At 40.6% G+C, this 24,823-nt stretch overlaps 1 protein-coding gene across 1 annotated transcript in view; it reads left to right on the forward strand.

The window, feature by feature from the left end:
• The first annotated feature begins 1,562 nt into the window (after window positions 1-1,562).
• LOC126199670 (feline leukemia virus subgroup C receptor-related protein 2) overlaps window positions 1,563-24,823 on the forward strand; it is a 745,948-nt gene continuing 722,687 nt past the window's right edge. Inside the window, exon 1 of the mRNA XM_049936597.1 lies at window positions 1,563-1,835. Within this exon, the coding sequence (XP_049792554.1) occupies window positions 1,563-1,835 (273 nt within the window). The remainder of the gene's footprint in view (window positions 1,836-24,823) is intronic.

The following is a 24,823-nucleotide window of genomic DNA, read 5'->3' on the forward strand; positions in this document are numbered from 1 at the left end:
CAACGTGGTGTGTAGTTTTGACATCTTAATACATATTTCATTATGGATAATCACGGCCATAACAGTTTGGTCTTTAAGTTTTTATGTACCGATTGGTGGCTAGCAAGTCATTTGGTCGATTGGTCCTTGACTGTCTCTTGGTTGGGTTACCGACGGATCAAGTGTAGTTGGGCCCACCACCTGTCTCACCTAAGTGAACGTTAATGTTTCGAGGGCAGCCCCCCCCCCCCCAACCACCCCCCCCCCCCCTCCTGGAGGCGTCTGAGTGCCATTGTCTATACTGCCCTTTTCATGAGTGTTTAATGGTCTGTTGGTAATCTATTACAGCCAATGCTTTACAAGAAAATTTTTTTATTGTGTTTTATGTAAATCTATGTATGTAAATCAATTGTAGGCCTTCAGCCACTTAAAACCTTATTCTTAAATTTAGTTATTGTCGTTGTGTTGGTTTTTTAACTAGTGTGCTTTGGCCCAATCAAAACTTAAAGGTTGAAGTATTTTTGAATTTTTGCAAAATCAACTGTGGGCCTTCAGCCGCTTAAAGCCTTATTCTCAAAATTTCCCCATAAGCGAAAACATTGCGGCCTTCTGCCTTAAAATATTATGTAATATATTTTAAAGTTTTGAAATTTAATTGTGGCCTACAGCCGTTTGTATTGCACCTTGTATATGTTTGTTCTATCCACTTTTGCCTTGAGGCTTTCCGCCTTTTATTTGCAATTTTTACTGCATGTCTTCAGTCACTTGAAATTTATCTTGTTGCTTTTTATTTCTTGTTTGGAGGCCTTCAGCCTCGTAGTTGTAAAGGTTCGGTTATGTGCCGTTTTGGTTTAAAGGTGTTACTGAATGACAATAAATTACAATTTTGAAGTGAAACTGACCGATACCTTATTTGGCCCTTTCCACAATCCTAATCACCTGTTCTGCCCAGCGGGTTTAGCGGGCGTCTCAAGGAGGAAGATCAAAGCTTAACTGCAGTTCACAGTTTCAAATGTGTGTAAGTATCAATATTAAAACACTGGGTTCGGTGTGGGACGGCAGTGGGATGAGTGGACTGCTGTGGCCTGTTGTGGGATTGTGTACCACTGCGGACTACGGCGGGGACGAAGCCTCTCGTCGTCTCTAGGTCCCCAGTTCCATACAATACAACACAATACAATGTATCAGTATTTATAAAGAGATGAAGAACCATTTACAGGATAGATAAACTAAAGTGGCGAGCTGCAGCAAACCAGTGTCCGGACGGAAAACAACAACAACATGTGAGAAGAATACTTTGAGGTAGCGTTCACCGCGGATCGATCTTTACTGATGCGCGTTGAGTGGGACGAACGAACCTTCCCACCGCACTGACGAAGCAGTAATCGAGCGAGAATAACTGTGGCAAATGTGTTGAGGCTGATAACGCGAGGGGACCAGTTCCCGTAGACGCGGAGCAACAGCGTGGGAGAGGTGCGCAGAGGAGCGCGCGCTACGTAAACAGGCGACTGCGCACGCGCGAGGCGGTCGTTTCGAGCTCTGTGGCGTCGGCATCGGGCTGGCGCGTTAGTCGGCTGCCGGCGATGGAGGCGCCCGCAGCTACGCCGGCGGTGCCCGACGCGGGGGCGGCGGCGCCGCCCGCCTGCCGGCTGTACGCGCGCCGCTGGCTCATGCTGGCCATCTTCGTGCTCTGCTCGCTGTCCAGCTCCATCCAGTGGATCCAGTACTCCGTCATCACCAACATCGTCACCGAGTACTACCGCGTCGACAGCAACGCTGTCAACTGGACCGCGATGCTGTACGAGGTGCTCTACATACCGCTCATCTTCCCCGCCTCGTGGATCCTCGAGAAAACAGTAAGTCCATTTGCAAACCCTACTAGATACCCTACAAAACAATTGGCTCATCCTATCTCCTTAAAAACGTCGTTCGCAGAATGTTGCTTCAGTACGATATACTTTGTCGAAAACGTAGCATATGGTGAATGTTGTTTTGGTTATCAACCATAAGGTTTCCTTGATGCATTTCCCCAGTGTTGTCACTTGTTGGGCAGCCGTCAATTTCAAAGTTAAATGCAGTGTAACGTGTGTTTTATTGTATCGCATTAGTTTTTGTCCATGTATTTGTTTTTGCCTGCATAAAACTATAGTCGGTTCCTTTTTTTTTTTTGTCCCAAAGTATAAAAATCTGGAATTATTTCACCGGAATTCGAGATTGTATCTGAGTCTGATCATTCTGCAACTCTCTCCAATAATATTCAATTTTATTCTTATGATATCTCTCTCAAACAAAAGTACGAGACCCTAATTTAATAAATATAAATGATCGGTGTTTCCTGTTGAACGAATAGCAAAGTGTTTTTGTCGATCTAGTCTGACTGCCTCGCATGTTGAAGCAACCCATATCGAACAGTGACTCCGTCTGTTAGCTGTAAACAGCGAAACAGAAACAGCTCCCTTCCCCTTTCTTCACTTCAATTAATACGGGAGGAATAGGTGTATCGAGTACTGTTTTCTGTTAGCTACTTTCAATAAAGTCGAGAAAGGAAATGTGAAATAAATTCATTCACACATTCCATACGAATCATGTGGCGACCGCTCAAACAGGTGGTTCCTTGCGACGCTGCTTCATGTCACGGAACGCGCAAGCTAGTACTTGTAGAAAATTGCGTGGAACCTACAAAAGGTCGAGTCCCACAGATTCAATTAAGATGCCAGTTCCAGGCACAAAGATTAAGTAATATGGAACTGTTGTTTCCATTTTAGGGATTGCCTATTGATAACATGGCCTGAAAAGTGGTAAAGTGCTCGATCTAAAACCGTTGTATACTCGGTAAGGAACTGCTGAAAACTGTGTTTATGAATACTTCAATTTCAGAAATATTTCTGGATAGTATTCAAGGAAATGTGTTGTAATGCGATTAAATTAGGTACTGTTATTCGTTTGTAAATTATTTGACGCGATATTCTTATATGTTGAATGTTTCCCTTGTTTTTCTCTAACAGTAATTACTAAACATAAAATTTACGATTGCAGCAAGATAAAAAAACAGGACATTACGTACTTAATTTGGTATGTAGCATACCACTGGTGGTCAAATAATTGTAATTAATAATGCATAGCCTATAAATTATACTTACATTTGAATAAAATGTGGAGTAGTGAACTTTACGATTGTTTGTTAGCAATCTAACATTCTTCTCCCTGCAGTGTTTCAGAGTTAATACATCGCTGTTGAAGCTTCTTCCGCATTTTGATATTTATAAATTACCGTTTGATATGTCTTCTTCATTAAGATTATTACAGTCCACTACAGCGATCGCTAAGCAGAATTTAAACTACGTAGAGTTAGAAGTGCTTGTTAATTAAACATAGCAATTTCGTATGCGTAGCATTAGGTGGAAAGTTTTTTTAAAAAAATCTTGTCACCTCTTAGTCATACTGCTTTTTGTTACCGTCACGTTTCTGAGGCTACGTTGAATCGTCAGGCAGTGTAAATATAACGATAACTCAAGCACGAGTTTATCTGCTTCTGATCGGCAGCTACAGCATCTCTAGTTGTGAGATAGTAGCCTTCCACTCAAAAGAATTCTATCGCTTTCCTTCTTACTCGGGAAAGATGAAATTATCTTCCTCGTACTGCAAGATATATTGTTGGCTGATGGCTTACTAGTGCACATCTAACTTCAAACGAAAGAGAAGAGACGAATTTCGGACTGCCATACCGTACGATTTTAAGTTCACGATAAACAACTACACGGCAGTTGCGGTGAATTTAATACACTGACAAGCGGCTATATGTTTAAATCTGCATACGGGCCGTGGACTACGAAATCATTGTGAAAAGTGGAGTGGCAGTCACTGGTTGCTGTTCTATTCTGCGCAAAGGTTGTGGCTCAGACACGGACTCTGATTACAGAGAACTGCAGCATATTTTAAAGGTTCCTGGAAGATTAAAACTGTGTGCTGAACCGAAACTCGAACCTCATCTAAAAACAATCCCCCCCAGGCTGCGGTAAACCGTGTCTCCGCAGTATCCTATCTTCTAAGAGTGCCAGTCCTTCAAGGCATGCAGGAGGGCTTCCATGAAGTTTGGAAGGTAGGAGATGTACTGGCGAATGTGAAACTGTGAGAGCGAGTCGTGGGTCGTATTTGGACAGCTGAGGCGATAAAGGACTTCCCCGTGAAAGGCAAAGCTCCCAGGTTCGAGTTCAGGTCCGGCACAGTATTAATCTCTCTCATTATTATAACTGTTTATTGACAAATTTAAAGTTCATCAAGAAGTTGTAACAGTTTCTGGGCGCTGTCCCAAGTTCTTGCTATCAGTTTTTCTCTAGCGACTCTGGATAACCTACTGACAAGCGCTCCAAAATACCTTCATTTTAATGTTTTGATCGATAGAGACGCTATTCCATGAAATTCCTGTAGCCCTCCACGTCTTTCTGTATATGCCTTGCCGCAGTAACTGCAACCTTAGTCTCTTCTGTCCACCCTCCGACCAAAATGTTGACTTACTCTGTTTGAAATCTCTCGTAATACTCATATCTGTGTATATTCAACAGCCCCCACTGTAATGCACTATCACAAAACGTATCTTTCTTCTGTAGCCCAAATAAGTGCCCATAAAATGCTTTCATTAAAGGCCCCCCTAACCAAAGAGGAAGTCTGCTTCTCTTCTGAACGTCTCCCCCTTTCCGCCAGAAGTTGTGCGAAGATCGAAACTAAGTGGTGCGGTTACCCCGACGATTCGTGGACTTCCAGAAATCCATAAGAAAGATGTTCCTATGACCTAACAGTGAGTAACATTGGCTCTCCAAACTGGCTGTGCGAAACACTAACGCCTCTTGCGTGAAAATGTGCTAATCACAAGCGCCACTGCGCGGACTTCATTGACAAGCTAAAATCGCTGAAACTGAACAGTTCTGATCTGTTAGCCAGCTTCAGTGTCGTGATTTTATTCACAAACGTTCGACTTTCATAATTCTTATTACTTACTGGTACAGTTTTCATAAAGATATTTCAGCTTTTTTCAAACATGCAATGACCTCTACATGCTTCTTATTTAACAACGAATTTTTTTAAACACACTGACGCTGTCACCGTGGTTATCCCCTGTCACCTCTGATTGACAATTTATTTACGAAGGATTTCGAGGAAGAGATTTTGAAATCTGCTGTCTTAAAACCCACTGTATTTTGGAGGTATATTGACGATACGTTTGTTGTGTACCCCCGTGTGGAAGATAAATTAAATGAATTTTTAAATCTTTTGAGTTAGATCCATGCACAAATCCCGTTTACGGTGGAAACTGAAAAGAAGGGATGCCTTCCGTTTTAAGACCTTTTAGTTCGGCACAAAGATGCCACCTTGTGGCGTACAGTTTATCGGAAACTGACGCATACAGTCTTATATTTACGTGCAAGTACCTGCTACCAGTTTGTGTTCTCAGACATTTGGTTCATTGAGCACCCATCACTGCTGCTGACACCTATCTGCATGATGAGCTCCTACAATTAGAGTTTTTGAAGCTAACGAGTAATTCCCAGTGCAGATATGTAAGGTGATACGAATGAAACCAAAGGTGGACATAAGTTATGTAGAAGACAGAGATTTCAGTGGCTTTCTCGCCATATGTGGGAAGCCTGTCGTCAGAAACAGGACGGATCCTCAGCAAGCACAAAGTAAAAGCGATCTTTCGCCCCCAGAGAAGACAGCAGCCCTCTTGGGTTCCGTTAAAGATGGTTTGATGCTCCAGGAGGCTGGAGTTTACTATATGACATGTGAATAATACCTTTCATGCATCGGAACGTAGCAGGTACATCTACGTCTACATCATCTTTCTGGGACTCGGTGGTGAAAGAGGAAACTGAAATACGTTTGGCGATGGATTTAATTAATAGAGATAGCGAGTTCAGCTTTCATAAGACACGGAAACCGGCGCTTTCTGTAATAAACTTACAAATACGTCGCGACAGTGCAGCTCAGAGTGATACATAGACATCCCAGCGTGGACTGACTGCGCAGCCACAGATATATTTAATGCACAATGTACGGCTTTGCTGGCGACCAACGCCTCTGGCGCCTTCTCCATCAATGGTGGCATGCGCAGCGGCACGGTCCGCTAGTTTAAAAAGGACGGAGCGAGTGATGAAGCGTCAGTGTTTCGGCTCACTCCGAAGATGGCTGAAATATATGCAGCCGAAATATTAGAAGTTAAATGTATGTAACTGCACAGCCGAAAGATGATGAAGCAGTTATTGCGCCGCGAAAACATGGAGATGGTTCCCTACTTGTCTAATCGTCTCTTGTAACAGGTTATCATCTTCCCCAACATCTTAAAGGAATGGGTGTCTCACCACTACCCTGAGCTTTCTTCCTTTTTCCACTCTGCCCACGAACTTCCACATTTGTCACACTCACACTATCCATAGATAAATCAGTCTCTCAACTTCTTTACTGAGCAGTTTCTGCAACTCTGAAAACTCATTATTCAGTTAGTTCTCTAACAATTATAACCCTCCTTGGACACTTTGTCTCAAATTCCCTAGTCCAGTGTCGCAATTTTTAAGTCTTTCCTTTTGTCTCCTCTTCTTTCACGATTCGTCGCGATACCGCCTCATTCAAATGCGCTACTTGATTATTGATTTTACCCATTTGTCTCATAAAATGTTGCACAGCTATCTTAAACTCTTCTTTATATTTCTACAATTCTATAGCTGGTTCTCTTTTTAAGTTATCCACCAATATTCCTTTCTACTCTTCGTGTTTTGTCAAATATCTTTTTACTTTATCTAATAACTTTTTATATTTTGCTAGCAAACGATTAAAAAATCTCTATCATCGCCACTGACCATTTTGTTGAAATTGAAAAATCACACACAGATACAGAAAATAGCATTATTAAATAAAATCAATATTTCCAGTTCTACCAGAACCATAGTATCACGGGCATACTATTTGAAAATACATAGCTTACGATGATATTTTCAGTCTCAAAGTTAGAAAAAAAGTTAATGTATCTGAACTTGAAAACTACGACAGTGACTAGCGGAGGCCAACAAATGTACCAATAAAGTTTACTCTTCACAACAACGCTCTGACTACGGTCAGTACATCCATATGCAAAAAGAATATTATTTTTCTACGAACACTTTATCATTGGCCGTAGCTGCTTATTCTAGCCTCTCTCTGGAAAACGTTTATTAGTTAATCTCCACCAGGCAGTCCCGTTCCTTTTCCATCAACGACGACGTTATTTGAGTCCTTCTTCAGTCCTCCGTACAAACGCATTCAAAATATCTTTGTCAGCTATAGGTATCACATTCAGCGGCAAACAGGGCACTTACGACAGTATGGATAGTAAAATAGTAGATTCTCTTTTTATTACCAGATTGGAAACTGCCCAGTTATTTTTACAGATTTGAAAGGACAAAATTCATTTTGTCTTAACGGTAGCCAAAAATACTAGTGCACAAAATGACAACATGCATTGGACTACGTCCGTGAGGCGAACGATGTGTTTTAAGTACTGTGTACTTGAATTAGGTCTTAAGCATACGGATAAAAAACCTGTATCCAAAGTAAATGAAGGTGGTTTGCTGTTGTAACGTAATATAAGAGAAAGTTAAGACGTGGATTTCACGGGAGAGGTGGTGTTTCGTTTTCATAGCTGCAGGGTGGCTTTGTTGTGTGATAGGCTGCAAGCCATAGACAGCAGATAAGAATACATACCCCGATTCTTTGAAAATATGTTGCAGTTCCCGCGTTATCGCGGGTATGTCTAATCAAAATTATCCAGCTAGAACACCCTCTCGCTGTTGTACTCGTAATCGTACAGGGTAAATAGAACGCAAACATGTACAATGTGAATTACTCTCGTGCAATGAGTTTTTAGTTTTACCTACTCTGTGAACAGATGTCGTACCGCGCTTCTGTCTGAAAATAAAGATGTAACCGGCTCTTGTGTCTGATTCACAACAGCTTAAGATAAGTCATCGACAAATCTCTCTTGTACTGACTGTTAAAAACTAAAAGCTTTCCATTCAATTTTTGCAAGGAAAGACAGTCAGCAATCTCATTAAAGAAAGGAAAGAAATATTTACTTACAATACATTTTAACATTTCAATTAATCAGCATAAATTCGTTATTTGCATTGTCTCGAAAGTTTTTCGGTGCTCAGTTTCCTTCTTAAAATCTCACAACAAAACTTCCTTTTCGGTGTCCATAATCTCACAGATAATTTTAATTATTACTCCAGAAGGATAGAACACTTCCTTTCTCCATTCAAGAAGCAAGAACATTCTTGAGAATACTCAGTTAATACATCGCTTTAACAAAGAATATAGTTCTGTCTCCCCCCCCCCCCCCCCCCCCTCCCTCTTCATCGTTTGCGGCGTGAATACCGAAATAAAAGGCATTTTAACTACTAGTTCGTCTTTACCTACTTAATTGAAAAGATTTTACTTAAATTGTATTCCATTTGGGTTCTGCGAGAAATTATTTGCATGTCTTGAGGTTACAAAAAACACACTGCTTGTGAACGAAACTCACATGAAAATACATGCGTGAAAAAGTGTTACCTTATAACTTCGGCTACCTCAACTACGAAAGACCCCACCATACGATCACCAACAATCTGCCCACATAGGAGTTCACTTACTTCAGACATAACGCGCTCGCAGCTACACATAACACTGCTATCACTTCGGCTGATACTTGCAACGTATCGAGGACATTGCACAGGTGCTATTCGTGGCACACCTTGCAGTATTGGCTACCACCTGCATTTATATTCAAGCTTCATTTCTCGTGGCGTTTCACGAAATGAGTGAAAGATAACGACGGAGTTCTGCTGTTTGGGTAGAAAAATAGCTGACAATGGCCGAAGTAGATAAGATGTAATGTGCAGACTGGCTATACCATGTTTCTAAAAAAGTTAATTTTTTAAAACATGTAATATAAATTAAAGTATTAGGTTGTCTTTTCTGAAGGTACTTGGCTAACCTTTTACGGAAGTAAAACGTAGACAATAAGGATTTCAGACAGAGAATAGAAGCTTTTGATATGTGATGCTACAGAAGAATGCTGAACATTAGGTGGGTTGGCCGAATAACTAATGAAGCAGTACTGAGACTAACTGGAAAAAAAAAATCCTGGCACACATTGAATGAAAGAAAGGATTTTAAGCCATCAAGAGTCGCCAGTTTGGTAATGGAAGAAAGTACGGGGTGTCTAAAAACTGTAGAGGGAGACGAAGGCTTGTCAGCAGTGAACAGCGATGAAGAGCCGCGTACAGAATAGACTAGCTTGGAACACCACAACAAGAATAAGAACAACACTGAATTAAATAGAAATGGTAACACATCGACTGCTAATACTAAGCAGGATGGCGCAGTGGCAAATCTCACTGGACTTAGAATTCGTAAGGAAGGAATCCAAACCTCAGTCGTGGTGTGCTGATTTAGAATTTCCGTGGTTCCTCTGGGTACGCCAGACTAACCGCGGCCGGTTCCCTTCCCCAATGTCAACTGCTGTCGATGGCTTGTTGAACTCTGAACCTTTTATCAACGGATAGCTGCGAGTAAAAAAAAGTAACTTAGTTGACAATGCCAGCAGCTGACTCAAGTCCTACGGGGGCCACGCAGCTTCTGCAGATTGGCCATCTGTCGTTACATCTACATATACTGGGAGTCTTTCTTTTCTTTTTTTAAAAGTCCTATACTTTTACAAATGACAGGTAGTACTGGTCGAAGTCGGAAAAATGTACAACAAAAATGTGTGCAGAGAGACATACGCTCACCAGACAAAAAGTTACTCACCTCTAGAGCAATCATTACGAATACATTTTGCTACCGTATAGTTCCGGCCCTCGACTTAATAACTACCTGGATTTGGTTAGGAAGTTAACCCACAAAGTTGTACAGGTACGGTCGCACGCAGAGGATCTGATCTTGCAGTTCCACCAGATTGCGGGAATGCTGATGTCGGCGTTTTACCCACTGTTCTAACTTTCCGTGGGGTTTAAATAATATGATTCTGCAGGCCAGTCGAGATGTTATAGGCTGGGGGAGAGTTCACAAAACTAGTCACATATTCTTCCAGCCCTATGAGCTCTGCTGTTGTCTTGAAAAGTAGGGATACCAATAGCATACTCATCATGCAGATGTTGACTGAAAGGCAACACCCGATCGTTCAGAATGTTTAAATAAGCATGCTGGTTCATGTTAGTGGCCACCTCCGTGAGCGGACCCAATTCACGATAAGAGAGAGACTCCTAAAACGTCACAGATCCATCTCCGGCTCGAGCCTGACGCCGCACACATTCAGGATGAAATGCCTGATTTGGCCTTCGGTGCACTAGCTGGCATGCGTCATTTGTGAAGACAGGCGACGACGTGATTCGTCAGACCACATTACGTTCTGCCAGTCAACTACTGTCCACGTTCGATTATTTCTAGCCGAATGAAGCGTAGCTTTGTGTGTCTGTATGAGCAAAGGGCACTTGCGAGATGACAGACTTCAAATATTCATTGCATGCAGTTCTCTTCGCAATAATTTTTCGCTGACTGTTGGGGATGGACCTCCATTCACTGCCTGCATCAATTCCTGTCGGGTTTGGAAGCGATTTTGAGTCACAAGACGTGAAACGCCTCACCGGTCCGTCACAGTCAGCATCTTTGTTAGGCTTAGGCCACAATTGTGACATGTTTAGTGGCTACGTGTGTTACGCCACTGATTGTAGACACGTTGGAACAGTTCTCCACAGAACACCAAGAAAACCAGAAACTTCACACATTTGACGACTCTGCCACGTCCTTAAATTTTCCCACGTCTGCCTACAATGTCGGCTTGAAACAAAAATATCTCACAGATCGCTAACGCCTTATGCTCTCGTAGAGGCAGTGCTGGCACTGATGAGCACGTGACTCGATCGTTGCCCCATCTGTAAAGGTCTAACGACTTATCTGCGCGTGCGCACCGGGGTGACTAATTTTTCATACTGTAAGTTTACTTGTTGAGGTCTGGGCCATTCTGTCTTATGATAGTCTTTCAGCACTACTGGAAGCTCTCGGAGTGCTTTCCAATCGTCTTTACACATCCCAATCTACCATCTCGAAGAATCACGAAGTTGTGCAAGCACACCTGTATGTCTTCCGATTTCTTCAGAAGCATGCTACACGCGCTACCATAACGTGTATACGTTGTCGATGGGTATGGAAACATCAATGCAATTAAATGACATCAAGAAACTTGAGAAAGTAAGTTACATATGTCGTTTCTCTCTAAGACCATTGTACAACAAGGGTCCCATTGTCAGACTGAGTTCGTGAAAGAAGATGCTCATTGTCAGACTGTTCTGCTGCGGTACGAATAATAGTTGCCTGACAGTGTGAGAGTAAAATAGCTCGGGAACTGGAAAAATTCTTAGGTTTAAGTACACGGGACAGTACGATTCTTGTGGAAAAACTTCTGAATCGCACACAGATTCATTGTGAAATTCGGGCGGCCCGTGGACCAAATGCAATGACGCGTCCAGCTGTAGTGAAATGGTGCCAACAATTTTACGAAGCCCGCTCAGACAGAATGATGCTGATCGGAAATGATGAAGGCCATCGACAAAAGAGAATATCCGGGCAACCGAGGAACTGATTCGCAGCAATCGCAGGGTGATTATCGCAGTCATTGTCCAGTAGATGCGTATCACAACATGCAGTGCTCGTTCCATCGTCCTGGATCGTCTGCAGTATATTGAACTGCGCTCACTCTAGGTTCCGCGATCACTGTCTCACGCGAAGGCGCAAGGTTTACGGCGTCTCTGAATTTCGTAGAGTTTTACTCCGTGGAAGGCAATGATTTCCTAAGCAGCATCAAACGAGCGATGAGACACGAATCCACTGTTTCACAGCTGCAAAGACAGCGTATGTGGAATGGAGATACACCACCTCGCCTTTGCGAAGTGGCGCCATCAGCAATTGAGGTAGTGATCATCATTTTCGTCAACTGTGAAGGAACTGTGCGCACACAGTTTACAGCAGATGGCCCAACCATTAATGCAAGTAAGTACAGTGCGACAGTGACTCAGCTACAAAAACTCTATTCAGAGCAAGGGGCGTTGAAAATTAAGCAAAGACATTGTTCTTCGCACGACAATGCAACACCCGACAAGGCGCCCACAGCGCAAGCTTTGCTTCAGCGTTTTCTATGGGAAGTTTGGAAGTATCCACCATAAAGTCCAGTTCTTGCACCATACGATTTCTATCTTTTCGGCAACGGCAACCCGGAAGAATATCTGGGAAGGGAGGGTGGTGAATGGGGGGGGGGGGGAGCAGAGATTGCCTAACAATGACGACGTTCGGACAGCGGTTCTCGAATAGCTCTCTTAGTGGGACACATCATGAGGCATCGAGCCACCATAAATTTGGTAATGGAAGGAAGTGTTTTGATAAAAATTGGAGGACGACGATTGAATACAGTAATCGTATACATGGGGTGGACAAAATAATTTGAACACCTGACAACCACACAACTTTTAATTTATTGCTAAGGAGATGGGCCACCACTCGCTTTGAGAACTGCTAGAACTGCTTCAAAGACGTTGGAGCTGGAAATCTGCTTCTCTCTTCTCTCTCTCATATATATATATGAGAATATTCTGATGCTCCACAAACTACGCCTGAACTTTTTTGCCTGTGTGTATGGACCCTTTCTCATCTCGGAATATGGCAGCAAAATAGACGCACCTAATTTTCAAGGATGTCGAGATATTCATTCACAGTAACCCGGCTAGAGAGGACAACGAAAGGACCAGCTGAATACCACAATATACCCACCAAAATCATAACGGAACCTCCCTCATGATCGACCGCAGGAAGTAGGAAAGGCTGATCGTAGGCTTCATTTGGGGTTCTCCATACATAAACCAGGCCGTTTGTAGGAAATAAAGTAAACGATGATTCATCGGACCCTATCACATTCTTTGTCATCAAGTCTTCAGATTTTATGATCGTAGCACCATGCCTTCGGCAGCTTTGCATTGGCTTCCGTTATCGAGTACTGCGCAACTGCAGCCCTCCCATGGATGTTGGCCTTGTGAAGCTGCCGCCGTTTTTCTCGACACAGTATTGCTCAAGTAAATGTACATTTCTGTAGTCACTTCTGCCGCGGAAATTCTATCTTGTCTGTCCACAATCCTTCTTTAAAGCTTGTCGGTGAAGCGTCCGCCCTACTGTTTTTCTCGATAGAGCATTATTCACGTGAGTGTAGAGTTCCGGAGTCACTTTTGCCGCGGAAATTTTTTCTGGTCGTCTGTCTCTGTCAGTTAACTTCACCTTTCGCCCACTAACCGTCATCGTTGATGAATTACCATGTTTTTGTATGCTGTCATTACCGTGGATAATGTTGCTCGTGAAACGATAAACAATCCAAATGTTTTCGTCACAAATGCACCGATAACCGCGCACCAACAACTTGCCCTATTTGCAATTTTAAGAGACCACACATTTCACCGATCACTTGGGTTGACGGTCGCAGTACAAAGCGTATGATAAACTGAAAGATAACCTCCAAGACCTGGCACATTAGCTGCGCACTGCAGCCGCGTCGCTGTATTTACACGCACGCGGTGGTGCCACCTTCCAGCAAGAGGTACTGTACTTCAGTGTCCATATTTTGTCCATTCGCTGTAGACTGCAATAATTATGCAAGGTTGGAGGGAGCTGCACAGGCTAGACTAGCGTGGACCGCTTCATATTTGGACTGAAGGTCGCAACATTTGTCGGGACTCGAACTGGCGACTTCCGAGATGAGTGCGTGCGGTAGTGACCACCGCTATGAAGCGCGGTTGGTTAATTACCAACTGCTTAACGAAGAATGTGAATCGTCATAAAACGACGAATTAGTTATTGCTTCATGTACTATTCTTTTACTACTTTCGATTTTTACTCGTTCTTTCTTTTATTTCTAGAGTTCAGTATCTCAATCGGTAAAAACAGAAACCTTACAAGGTAACTTTGTTGTCCGTCCGTCTGTGTGTTTGTCTCTCTGTTGGATCGACTGTTAGGAAACCTTTCTCTCTGGAACTAGTAGATGGATCAAGTTGAAATTTGTGTCACTAGGTCTACGGTCCCTTACTGGTGTACAAAATTATAGGTTATAAGCCACTGAAATCAAAAGATACGGCCATTTATTTCACACATTTTGGTACTAGCAAACTCACTCATCAAAACCTATAGCGTACTTCCAGTGACCTAGAACAATAAATTCTGCCAAGAAGCAAGGATTCACAGTACACGTAAAGGAAAAACTCAGAGAAATGTTAGTTTGTAATTACACACACGAAAATAATGTTTTAGTCATTTGTTGACCGTCGGCGTGTCCGTCAGTCTTTTAAGACACCTTTTTCTTAGGAAAAGGTAGGCGTATCAAGTTCAAATGTACGTCACGTACTAAGGTCTACAGTCCCTCGGTGTGTAAAACATCTAAGCTGATACAATCAAAAGATACGGCCGATCATGTCTCGCGTTTTGACACCCAGACTTGTTCATTAAAACCTATAGCTTAATTCCCGTGACCAAGATTCATGAAATTCGGCAAGAAGCAAGGTTTCATAGTAAAAGTAAAGGAAACAGTCCGAAAATTGTTAACTTGTGATTATGTTACACACTTATCTTTTTGCCATTAGTAATTACATAGCGTTAATCATCCGTGAAAAGCACAATTGGAAACATTGCTGCGTCCAAACAAGTCACTTCCATACTAACTTAATTATATACATAATTAAGTTATACATACAATTAAGTTTGTACGGAACTCTGAGTGCGAGTCCTATTCGCTCTTAGCCAGTTTTCTTTATTACTATCTTTTCGTTTTGTGAGGCGTTGGTGTTTTTAGGGGTTTATTTGGAGATGGTTGTTAAAGCGCCTCAGCGTAAACTTCATTTTACAAGATTCTAGTCGTATGTACTGTACGCTAGCGACAAGACAGAATCAATGCCTTCCCTGCTCGATAGCAATGGAAATGCTATCTACGACAATGCTGCTACAGCAGAGTTGCTAAACACAGCCTCCCGTAATTCGTTCAGCAAACAAGACGAAGTAAATATTCCAGAGTTGGAATCAAGAACTGCCAATAAGAATGACTTAGAAGTAGACATCCTTGGAGGAGTAACTTAAATTACTTAATAAAAACGAGCCTTCCAGTCCAAACTGCATATCGGTTATGTTCCTTTCAGTGTAAGCTGATTCAATAGCTCAATACTTAATCATATACAACCGCTCGCTCGTCAAAAGGTCCGTACCCAAAGACTGGAAAGTTGCACAGGTCCCACACATTCGAGAAAGGCTGTAGGAGTAATCCATTAAATGGCTGACCCGATATGCAGCAGAGTTTTGGATCATATATTGTGTGCGATCATTATCAATTACCTCGAAGACAACGACCTGTTGACACACAGTCAACATGGATTTAGAAAATATTATTCTTCTCAAGCTATACTGACACCGGTGTTGAGTGCTATCGACAAGGGATTTCAAATTGATTCCTCATTTCTAGATATACAGAAGGCTTTTGACAGCCTATCTCACAAGCGGCATATGATAAAGTTGCGTGCTTATGGAATGTCGTCTCAGTTTTACTTTTGGATTCGTGATTTCCTGTCAAAGGTGACAGTAGTAACTGGCGGAAAGCCATCAAGTAAAACAGAAGTGATTTTTGGCGTTCCCCAAGGTAGTGTAACAAGTCCTCTGCTGTTCCTTATCTTTATAAACGATTTAGGAGACAATGTCAGCAGACGTCGTTGGCTGTTCGCAGATGATGCGATCGTTTATTATCGTCTATTAAAGTAATCAGAAGATCAAAAACAATTGCAAAACGATTTGGGTAAGATATATGTATGGTGCGAAAATCGGCAATTGACCCTAAATAATGAAGAGTGTGAGGTCATTATATGAGTGCTAAAAGGAATCCGTTAAACTTCGGTTACACGGTAAATCTACTAAATGCCTAGGAATAACAGTTACGAACAACTTAACTTGGAAAGAACGCACACAAAATGTTGTGGGGAAGGCAAACCAAAGATTGCGTTCTATTGGCAGAACACTTAGAAGAGGCAACAGATCTACTAAAAAGACTGCCTACGCTACGCTTGTCCGTCCTCTTCTGGAGTACTGCTGCGCGGTATGGGATCCTTATCAGATAGGATTAACCGAGTATCTCAAAGTTGAAAGAAGGGGAGCACGTTTTGTATTAAAGAGAAATATGGTAAAGAATGTCATGGACATGATACAGGATTTGGGTTGGAAATCATTAAAATGAAGATGTTTTTCGTTGCAGCGGAATCTTCTCACGAAATTTCAATCACCAGTGCTCTGCTCCGAATGCGAATATATTTTGTTGCCGCCGACCTTCGTGTAGAGAAACTATCATAACAAAACAGGAAATTAGAGCTCGCACGGAAGGTATAGGTATTCTTTTTCCAGCTCTCTGTTCCAGAGTGGAGTAACAGAGAATTGCTGTGAAAGTGGTTCAAAAATGGCTCTGAGCACTATGGGACTCAACTGCTGAGGTCATTAGTCCCCTAGAACTTAGAACTAGTTAAACCTAACTAACCTAAGGACATCACAAACATCCATGCCCGAGGCAGGATTCGAACCTGCGACCGTAGCGGTCTTGCGGTTCCAGACTGCAGCGCCTTTAACCGCACGGCCACTTCGGCCGGCGAAAGTGGTTCGATGAACCCTTTGTCAGCCGCTTCAGTGTGATTTAGAGAGTAGCCATGCAGATGCAAATGAAAGAGTGCAGACTAGCATGTACCACCGTATCTTTTCTAGAAGTCACAGGACATTTGTAAAGCCAGTGCTAACGCAAGAACAAGCAGGTTTCAGGCCAGAAAAGCGCTGTACGTCTCAGTTCCTTAATCTCACCCAATTTATTTGTAACCTCCCCACAAAAAATAAAATAAATAATATGAATATGATTCTAATTTAGTGTAACCTCAAAACAGAAATTCCTAAACCTCTCAACAGTAACAATTATAATTATGTCGTTCACATTCAGTGTAACGTCCCAATAAAAAAATAAATTCAATAACCTGGTAATAAAACAATGTAACTAACCTCTCAATTAAATTGTCGCTCACTTATGACTTTTCAATAATTCACTGTGAATTTAACCTGGTAAATTTTTGACGACAGCAGTGCTGCGTCATGGCCCTGAAAGATCATTCTGAATAAAAAAAGGAAAAATTCTTACCTCAATAAGTCGCCGGATATATCTGATCTTACAATAATTTTTTCCGGCACAGCTCTGTGCAATGCTGGCCGACCTATCTGTCATTTATGAAAGGAAGCAACTGATTTTTCTATTGCAATAATCGGGATGATCATGGATGGGAGAAATTAGTAAATTCTTTAAATTGAAATGAATGGTTGTTAAAAGTTACTTTTTATGAGGAAGATTATTATTACGAGAGTTTTAAAACATTTACATGCGAGTTGAGATAACATTAATACATGAGCGCGACGCTGCTTTTTACTTTATACAATATACAATAATAATCAGGCTCCGGCATCGCTGACCGCGACCGGGCCAGCCTACACGATACACCAGACCAGACCAGACCAGAGCAAACTCCCGACTAGCAACAACTTACTGCTACAGCTACACAGTTCCTACTGCAGTCAACACTGCTCTCTGGTCAGAGACCTTGCATATCGCAGGCAGCGCATGAGCAATACATCAATCGCCTCGTATTCTGAAAGAAAAAATTAGTTAAGACTGCTATCGTACGATGTGTATTGTATATTCTTGTTAATGCTTGTTAATTCTGATCCATTTACTCTTCATCACAAGGTATTCCATTTTCTTTCGTTCATTCCGAAGGTCAAATTCCCATTTCATAGTAATCCACTGTGGTTTGTTTAATTTATTTCTTTTACACGTTATTGCTTTCTGAAAATGATGAATAAGGATTAATATCTTGCATTTAAATCATATACCCATTAAATAAAAACTGGTTTCTAGTGATATAATTAAGCATACAGCATAGCATGACAGAAAATGTATTATGTCAAAAACATAGTGTTCAGGTGTAAAAATGTACACACAGTCTCATAATGCAGTAGCCAAAAGTGTAGAATAGTCAAGATATTGAGATATCATAAGGAAACATGTTAAAGTCAACTGGTGTTTGTTATATCTTAAAGACTTCGTAGTGAATACAAACAAAACAGGAAAACAATCATACATACACGAAAATGGAAAATGTGCCCGGTCTGATATATAACGACAAGAAAAGCGACCTGCTAACCTTACCTTGCCGGGCACTTGCCAAGAAAAAATACGATAATCATCAGTAAGTAGTCACATAGATAGAATTGCATAATTGGTCATAAAATATGTAACTTTATCTGGAAAAATGTGCACAGTCTGATGTGTAACAAGAAAAGCGACCTGCTAACCTTACCTTGCCGGGCACTTGCCAAGAAAAAATATGATAATCATCAGTAAGTAGTCATATAAAAATCAGGAAATGGCATTATAGTGTGATAAATCGTAAAGTATGTTCATTCAATAAAGGGTTTAGTATTGGAGACATGGTGATTGCCTTTACTTTTTCTGGTTCTCAAAGTTTCGACGTGTACTACATTGGGGTGAGGAATGCTGCGAATTCGATACGGACCTGCGTATAAAAGCTCAAATTTACTGCATCTACTCTTTCCTCTGTTGCATAAATAATGTGTGCGTACTAATATCTTCTGTCCGATGTGAAAGTCACGGCGTGTACAAACCTGTTTTTGCTGTCTTCTCCGGCGCTCTGCTGCACGTTTGATGTTGTTCAGCGCAATGTCAATTATTTCATGGTGTCGTAGTCGACGAGAGATAGGAAAGGATACTAATTCTTTAATTTTGTTAGGTGGTTCAACATTTTTCAATATAACAGTCGGAGATAGCATAGTAGATTCATTTGGTATTGAGTTAATTACATCCTGGAATGACAGTATATGTGTATCCCAATCAATATATTTTTTTATGGCAGTATATTCTACATAGTTCACCAATTTCTTTCATTAGACGTTCACAAGGGTTCGAAGAAGCGTGGTAACTGGATATATAAATCGGAGAAATGTTTCTTGCTCGTAACATACGTGTCTATTTAGCAGATCGAAACTATGGTCCATTGTCGGAAATTACTTTCAATACATGCCCTACATGAAATAGAAAATGTTTTACAAATGCTTTCGAAACAGATTTAGCAGTAGCTTTGCGTAACGGAGTGAAGGTAACAAATTTTGAAGTGAGTTCAACAGCAACAAAGATGTAGCAAAAACCTCTATTAGATCTGGGAATCGGACCAAAAATGTCTACAGCGGCCATGTGTCTCAATTTAAAGGTACAATGGGATGTAACGGAGGAATATGTGAAGTCGTGTCTGATTTAGCTTTCTGGCAGATTTTACATGACGCTAAAACTCGTCGAATACGTTTCTCCATGTTGGCAAAATAACAGTTCTGTCTCAGTATAAGAAAACATTTTCTGGCTCCGTAATGTGCGTAACTTAAATGAGTATACCAAATTAATTTGTTAACAAGCTCGTCAGGAATACATAATAACCAATTGTTGTTGTCAGGGTGAGAGCGGCGAAACAGAATGTTATTGCGTACAGTATAATGGTTTCTAAGGGTAACATTATTCTTGTCTTGCCAAAGGCGTTTAATTTCTTTCCACGCGTTGTATTTGCTCTGCTTTTGTTGAATATACATGACACTAAAATTTGCTTGGCAGAAGTTGGTTGCGATGTCTTGCTGATTGTTGCTGAGAGAACGGGATAGTGCGTCTGCTACAACATTTTGTGTACCGGGAATGTGAACAATTGTAAAATAAAATTCCTGTAAATAAAGTTTCCATCTGCTTAACCTGTCGTGTGTAAATTTTGCGGAAAGTAAAAACTGTATAGCTCTATGATCTGTGTAAACGGTAGTGTGTCTTCCATAAAGAAAATACCTAAATCTCATAAATGCCCATACAACAGATAATGTTTCAAGTTCTGTGACAGAATAACTGCGTTCAGCAGGTGACAGAATGTGACTCGCAAAGGCGATGTTTTTAATTGCTGTAGAATCATCTTCAATTTCCTGAAAAATGTGTACGCCTAAAGCGGTGTTAGAACTATCGGTGGCAATGGAAAAATTTCTAGTAAGATCTGGATGTGATAAAGTGGTGCATTCAACAAAGCTTGTTTCAGATTGACAAATTCAGAATGTGCTTGGCTATCCTAGGATCAAATAGTGTTTTTACCCGTCAACTGGCACAATCGAGGGGTATCTAAAGCAGAGTAATGAATAAATTTACGGAAAAAGTTAATTAATCCCAGAAAGCTGCGTAATTGTTTCTTCGTCGTAGGAACAGTAATGTCACGTAATTTCTGTGTCAGGCGCAATGCCTTCCGCTGAAATTACATGTCCAAGAAATTTTATAGAAGTTTTGCCGAAGTACTTTTGCTAAGATTAACTGTGAGTCCTTGTGCACGAAAGGTTTGTAACAGTTGTTCAAGAACCAAATTGTGTTCAGACCAGTTAGCTTCTGCAATAAGAATGTCGTCTACATACGTTGTGATTCTGTCTTAATTCTTTCGGAAGTATAGTATTCAAACCGCGAATAAATGCTGCTGAAGAAATAGTAAAACCGAACGGTAATTTACAAAATTGATAAGTCATCAAAACAGAGAAAAGCTGTGTACTTTCTGCAGTTCGGATGGAGCTGAATTTGCCAAAATCCCGATTTCAAATCTAACGTGGAATAAATAGCAGTACCATGAAATTTCTGTAGTAGTTCTTCTAGTGTCTGTGGGCGATCTGTTTCATTAATAATAATGTCATTGATGTGGCGCGAAACAAGTACGAGGCGAAGTGAACCATCCTTTTTCTTAACAATATGGACTAAGTGCCGGTTCAATAATACCTTGGTCAAGCATAGCTTGCAATTCTTTCTTAACTTGTTCTCTGTGAATATAAGGAATGGGATAATGTTTGGCTTTAAACGTTTCGTGCTGTTTAACTTGAAATTCATACATAAATCCGGACATAGTACCAGGGACGTTGTCAAAAACTGGAGCTTGCTGTAAAAGAATTTTGCGTAGCTGAGTACGTTCGTCGTCCGTATTTGCATTGCTCTCTTTAACTTTATCAGAAATCATCTGTATAACGTCATAGTCGGCTTCGTCTGGAGTATTATAGTTGTGTACGTACGTATCTGTGAACAATGTGGAATGACAGTCTATGTTACGTGATGCAGAAATGACCTCTGTCCGATTGTTTGTTCTTCTGCAGATAAAGAGTGCTGAAATTCTAATGCCAGTTGTACATTTTCATCCTTTAACATTAAATACGAATTTTGAAAGTCAATAATTGCGTCGTGTTGTACCAGAAAATTCGTACCTAAAATAACGTCTGTTGTCAATAAGGGAACAATCCAAAAATTTGAGTGAAACGTATGACCTGCAATACAAAATAAGTGTGTCTGTAATTTTACATCTACTCCTTTGCCAGATACTGCTCCTTTTACTTTAGTTTTGCCTAATGGTAACGTAGGATAGGTATTCTTTTTGTTACATTCGTTGAAAGTTTCCTCATTTATAACTGACATAGGTGATCCAGAATCGATTACTGCTGAAAATTTGCAGGATCCAATCTTTACTTCAATGACAGGGTGTGAAATTGTTTTTTGAATAACTGGTTTTTCTTGCAAAAGAGTGTCTCTGATGTCGTCAAAAGTAATAACATTTTCGTGAACAAGATTCTGTGTGTCAAAAGTATTGCTTGCGTTGCTGGAAGATGCAACCTGTACTGTATCTAGTCAAATTCTTTCTGACGTGCTATTATTTGTGGGAGGATGCTGTGGCATTTCGACTATTTTTACTGTTCTGTTATTTCGTCCTGACGCATTAGGTTCGGGATGATACCAACTGTCTGGTTCATTCATGATAATCTGTCGTTGCGGATGATTTTGCTGCTGGTAAGACCGACTGTTATTAAACGTACGCTGAAAATTGTGCTCATTACTTTTACGTCTGTCATGATAGTCATTTCTATACGGTGCATCGCGATACGAGTTAAAATGGTGTGTTTTCTGTACGTACTGATTTCCTTGTTGCTGTGCGTTACTATTTGGCGGAGCCGACGCTATACGTGTAGGCGGCGAAACATTAAAGCTTGGTTGACCTTGCACATTACATTGTTGGTTAGGTATGTTAACCGGCTGGTTTTGATGCTGTTGCGGAGAAAAACCTGTATTGATGCCAAAATGTGTTTGCGACTGCTGAAAATTTTGTACATACTGATGATTAAAATTTTGTTTGTTATTAAAATTATGCTGGCAGTTCTTGCCATTTCGGGAGTGTCTAATAAAAACTGTCACTTTCGGTAAAACTTGTCATATCAGGTTTTCATTATTCATTCCTAATTCTAGATAGATCGATAGTTGAAGAGCTGTTTTGGTAGATATAAAGGATAGTAGAAGAGAAGGCAGCAGTGCAGAAAACTAAAGATGAAATAGCACTACTACGGCTCGGGGCCCTGTGCACGCTACGGCACATATTCATCGAAGTGTAATGAATCCCCTGAGGTCTATTACGTGCTGCAAATAAATTTTAGTTTCTGCGTTACATGCAATGCCGGTGAAAATTCAAAAACAAATTGTTGTATCCGGTCCAATTCTAGTTTCTGCATTACAGGCCAAGCTGGTGGAAATGAGAAAGAAAATTGTTGTATCCAGTCCAAAGCGTGAATCTGTGTTCTCTCATTATTAAATACCTTTAATTTTCTCACGGATAGTAACTGTTTGTAATCAAAATTATCGTCTCTGAATATCTGAACAGGTTCAGGATTGTATGAGAATCTGTCTGTCTGTTCGGAATCTAACTCACGTACTCTGTAAATTACCTAAATTACACTGGCTGTCTGAGTGTGGGAAATGTTCGGAGAGTGGCGTATGCTGTGCCGTGTTAGAGGCTGAAACATTTTTCATTTCTGTCACTTTAAAACGTTCGTCTATTTGGCTGATCTGTTGTTCAAATTTCTTATCGACTTTCACATCCAGAGTGCGTGGAAGTTCTGCTGACATTAATTTAAACTCGTCGCGTAACTGTGTTGCTTTTTCAGAACATTGTTCAGTGACTGCGCTAATTTCATTTCTAAGTGATTCTGTTGTGGCTGCATGTGTATTACTTAATTCTTGTGCAACAGATCTAATTTCTTCACTACTGTTACTAGCACAAGCCTTAATTTCCTCACGTAATTGTTCTTTAGTACCATGACGTTGCACGGTAACGGCTGTAATCTGTTCACTAAGTTGTTTGTTCTGTTCGTTAAGATTGTCGTGTCTTCTATTCGTCTGTTTGAAACTTTCATTAAATTGTTTGATCAACCTGTCATATTTTTCATTGAGTTGTTTGAAATGGTTGTCGTAATTTTCATTAAGCTGCTTGAGATTTTCATTAAGTTGTTTGTGCTCATTGTCTAGTTTTTCATTGGTTTGTAGTAATAATGCCATAACTTGATCCCAGCCAAAATTAGCGGCTCTATTCTCTGTACTGTGTGATGGTGTATCTGCATGTGTCACGTTTTGTGTAACCATTTGGTTATTCTGTGATTCTTGAAAAGGTTTGCCAATCGGACGTGCACTGTTGGTCACTACACCGGAATCAAATAAATCTGTCGTATTCTGACTACACTGTTCATTTTCGTTAGAAACATTTATCTGTTCGTTACGTAAATTTTGCAAACCGGGTGTGTCAAACTGGGCAGCGTTCATTGTAATGGAACGTGCCGCGTCATCAATTGCCGTTAAATTAACAGAGGACACAATTGAATTTGTTTGCTCATCATTAGAATTAAAATCATTACTAGTGGTCGGTACGCACTGATTGTCTGTAAATAGAGGATTATCACTATTACACTGACTGTCGCAAATATTATCGGTCAAATTATTCGAGTCGGCTATTTTACTCATTGCACATCGCGATGTACTGTTAACAGTTTTTCGCGGCATTTTTTACAAATCAAAATTAAGCACAAAAATGAAACAAAGACGAAGCAAAAAAATGGAACAAACAATTACAACAAAGAGCAATGAATTGCCGATGATCTGTGAAAGAAAGAGTGACAAATTAGTAAATGCGTTGCGCCAGATGCAAACTACATTTAAGTAAATAAGAGCAGATATGACTACTACTGAGAGATTCACGAAGAAATACGATCCTGGCCGATTGTCGCCAAGTGTAACCTCCCCACAAAAAATAAAATAAATAATATGAATATGATTCTAATTTAGTGTAACCTCAAAACAGAAAAATTCCTAAACCTCTCAACAGCAAAAATTATAATTATGTCGTTCACATTCAGTGTAACGTCCCAATAAAAAAATAAATTCAATAACCTGGTAATAAAACAATGTAACTAACCTCTCAATTAATTTGTCGCACACTTATGACTTTTCAATAATTCACTGTGAATTTAACCTGGTAAATTTTTGACGACAGCAGTGCTGCGTCATGGCCCTGAAAGATCATTCTGAATAAAAAAAGGAAAAATTCTTACCCCAATAAGTCGCCGGATATATCTGATCTTACAATAATTTTTTCCGGCACAGCTCTGTGCAATGCTGGCCGACCTATCTGTCATTTATGAAAGGAAGCAACTGATTTTTCTATTGCAATAATTGGGATGATCATGGATGGGAGAAATTAGTAAATTCTTTAAATTGAAATGAATGGTTGTTAAAAGTTACTTTTTATGAGGAAGATTATTATTACGAGAGTTTTAAAACATTTACATGCGAGTTGAGATAACA

The sequence above is a fragment of the Schistocerca nitens genome, chromosome 8 (genome assembly GCF_023898315.1).
Source record: "Schistocerca nitens isolate TAMUIC-IGC-003100 chromosome 8, iqSchNite1.1, whole genome shotgun sequence".
In the NCBI taxonomy this organism is placed as follows: Eukaryota; Metazoa; Arthropoda; class Insecta; order Orthoptera; family Acrididae; genus Schistocerca; species Schistocerca nitens.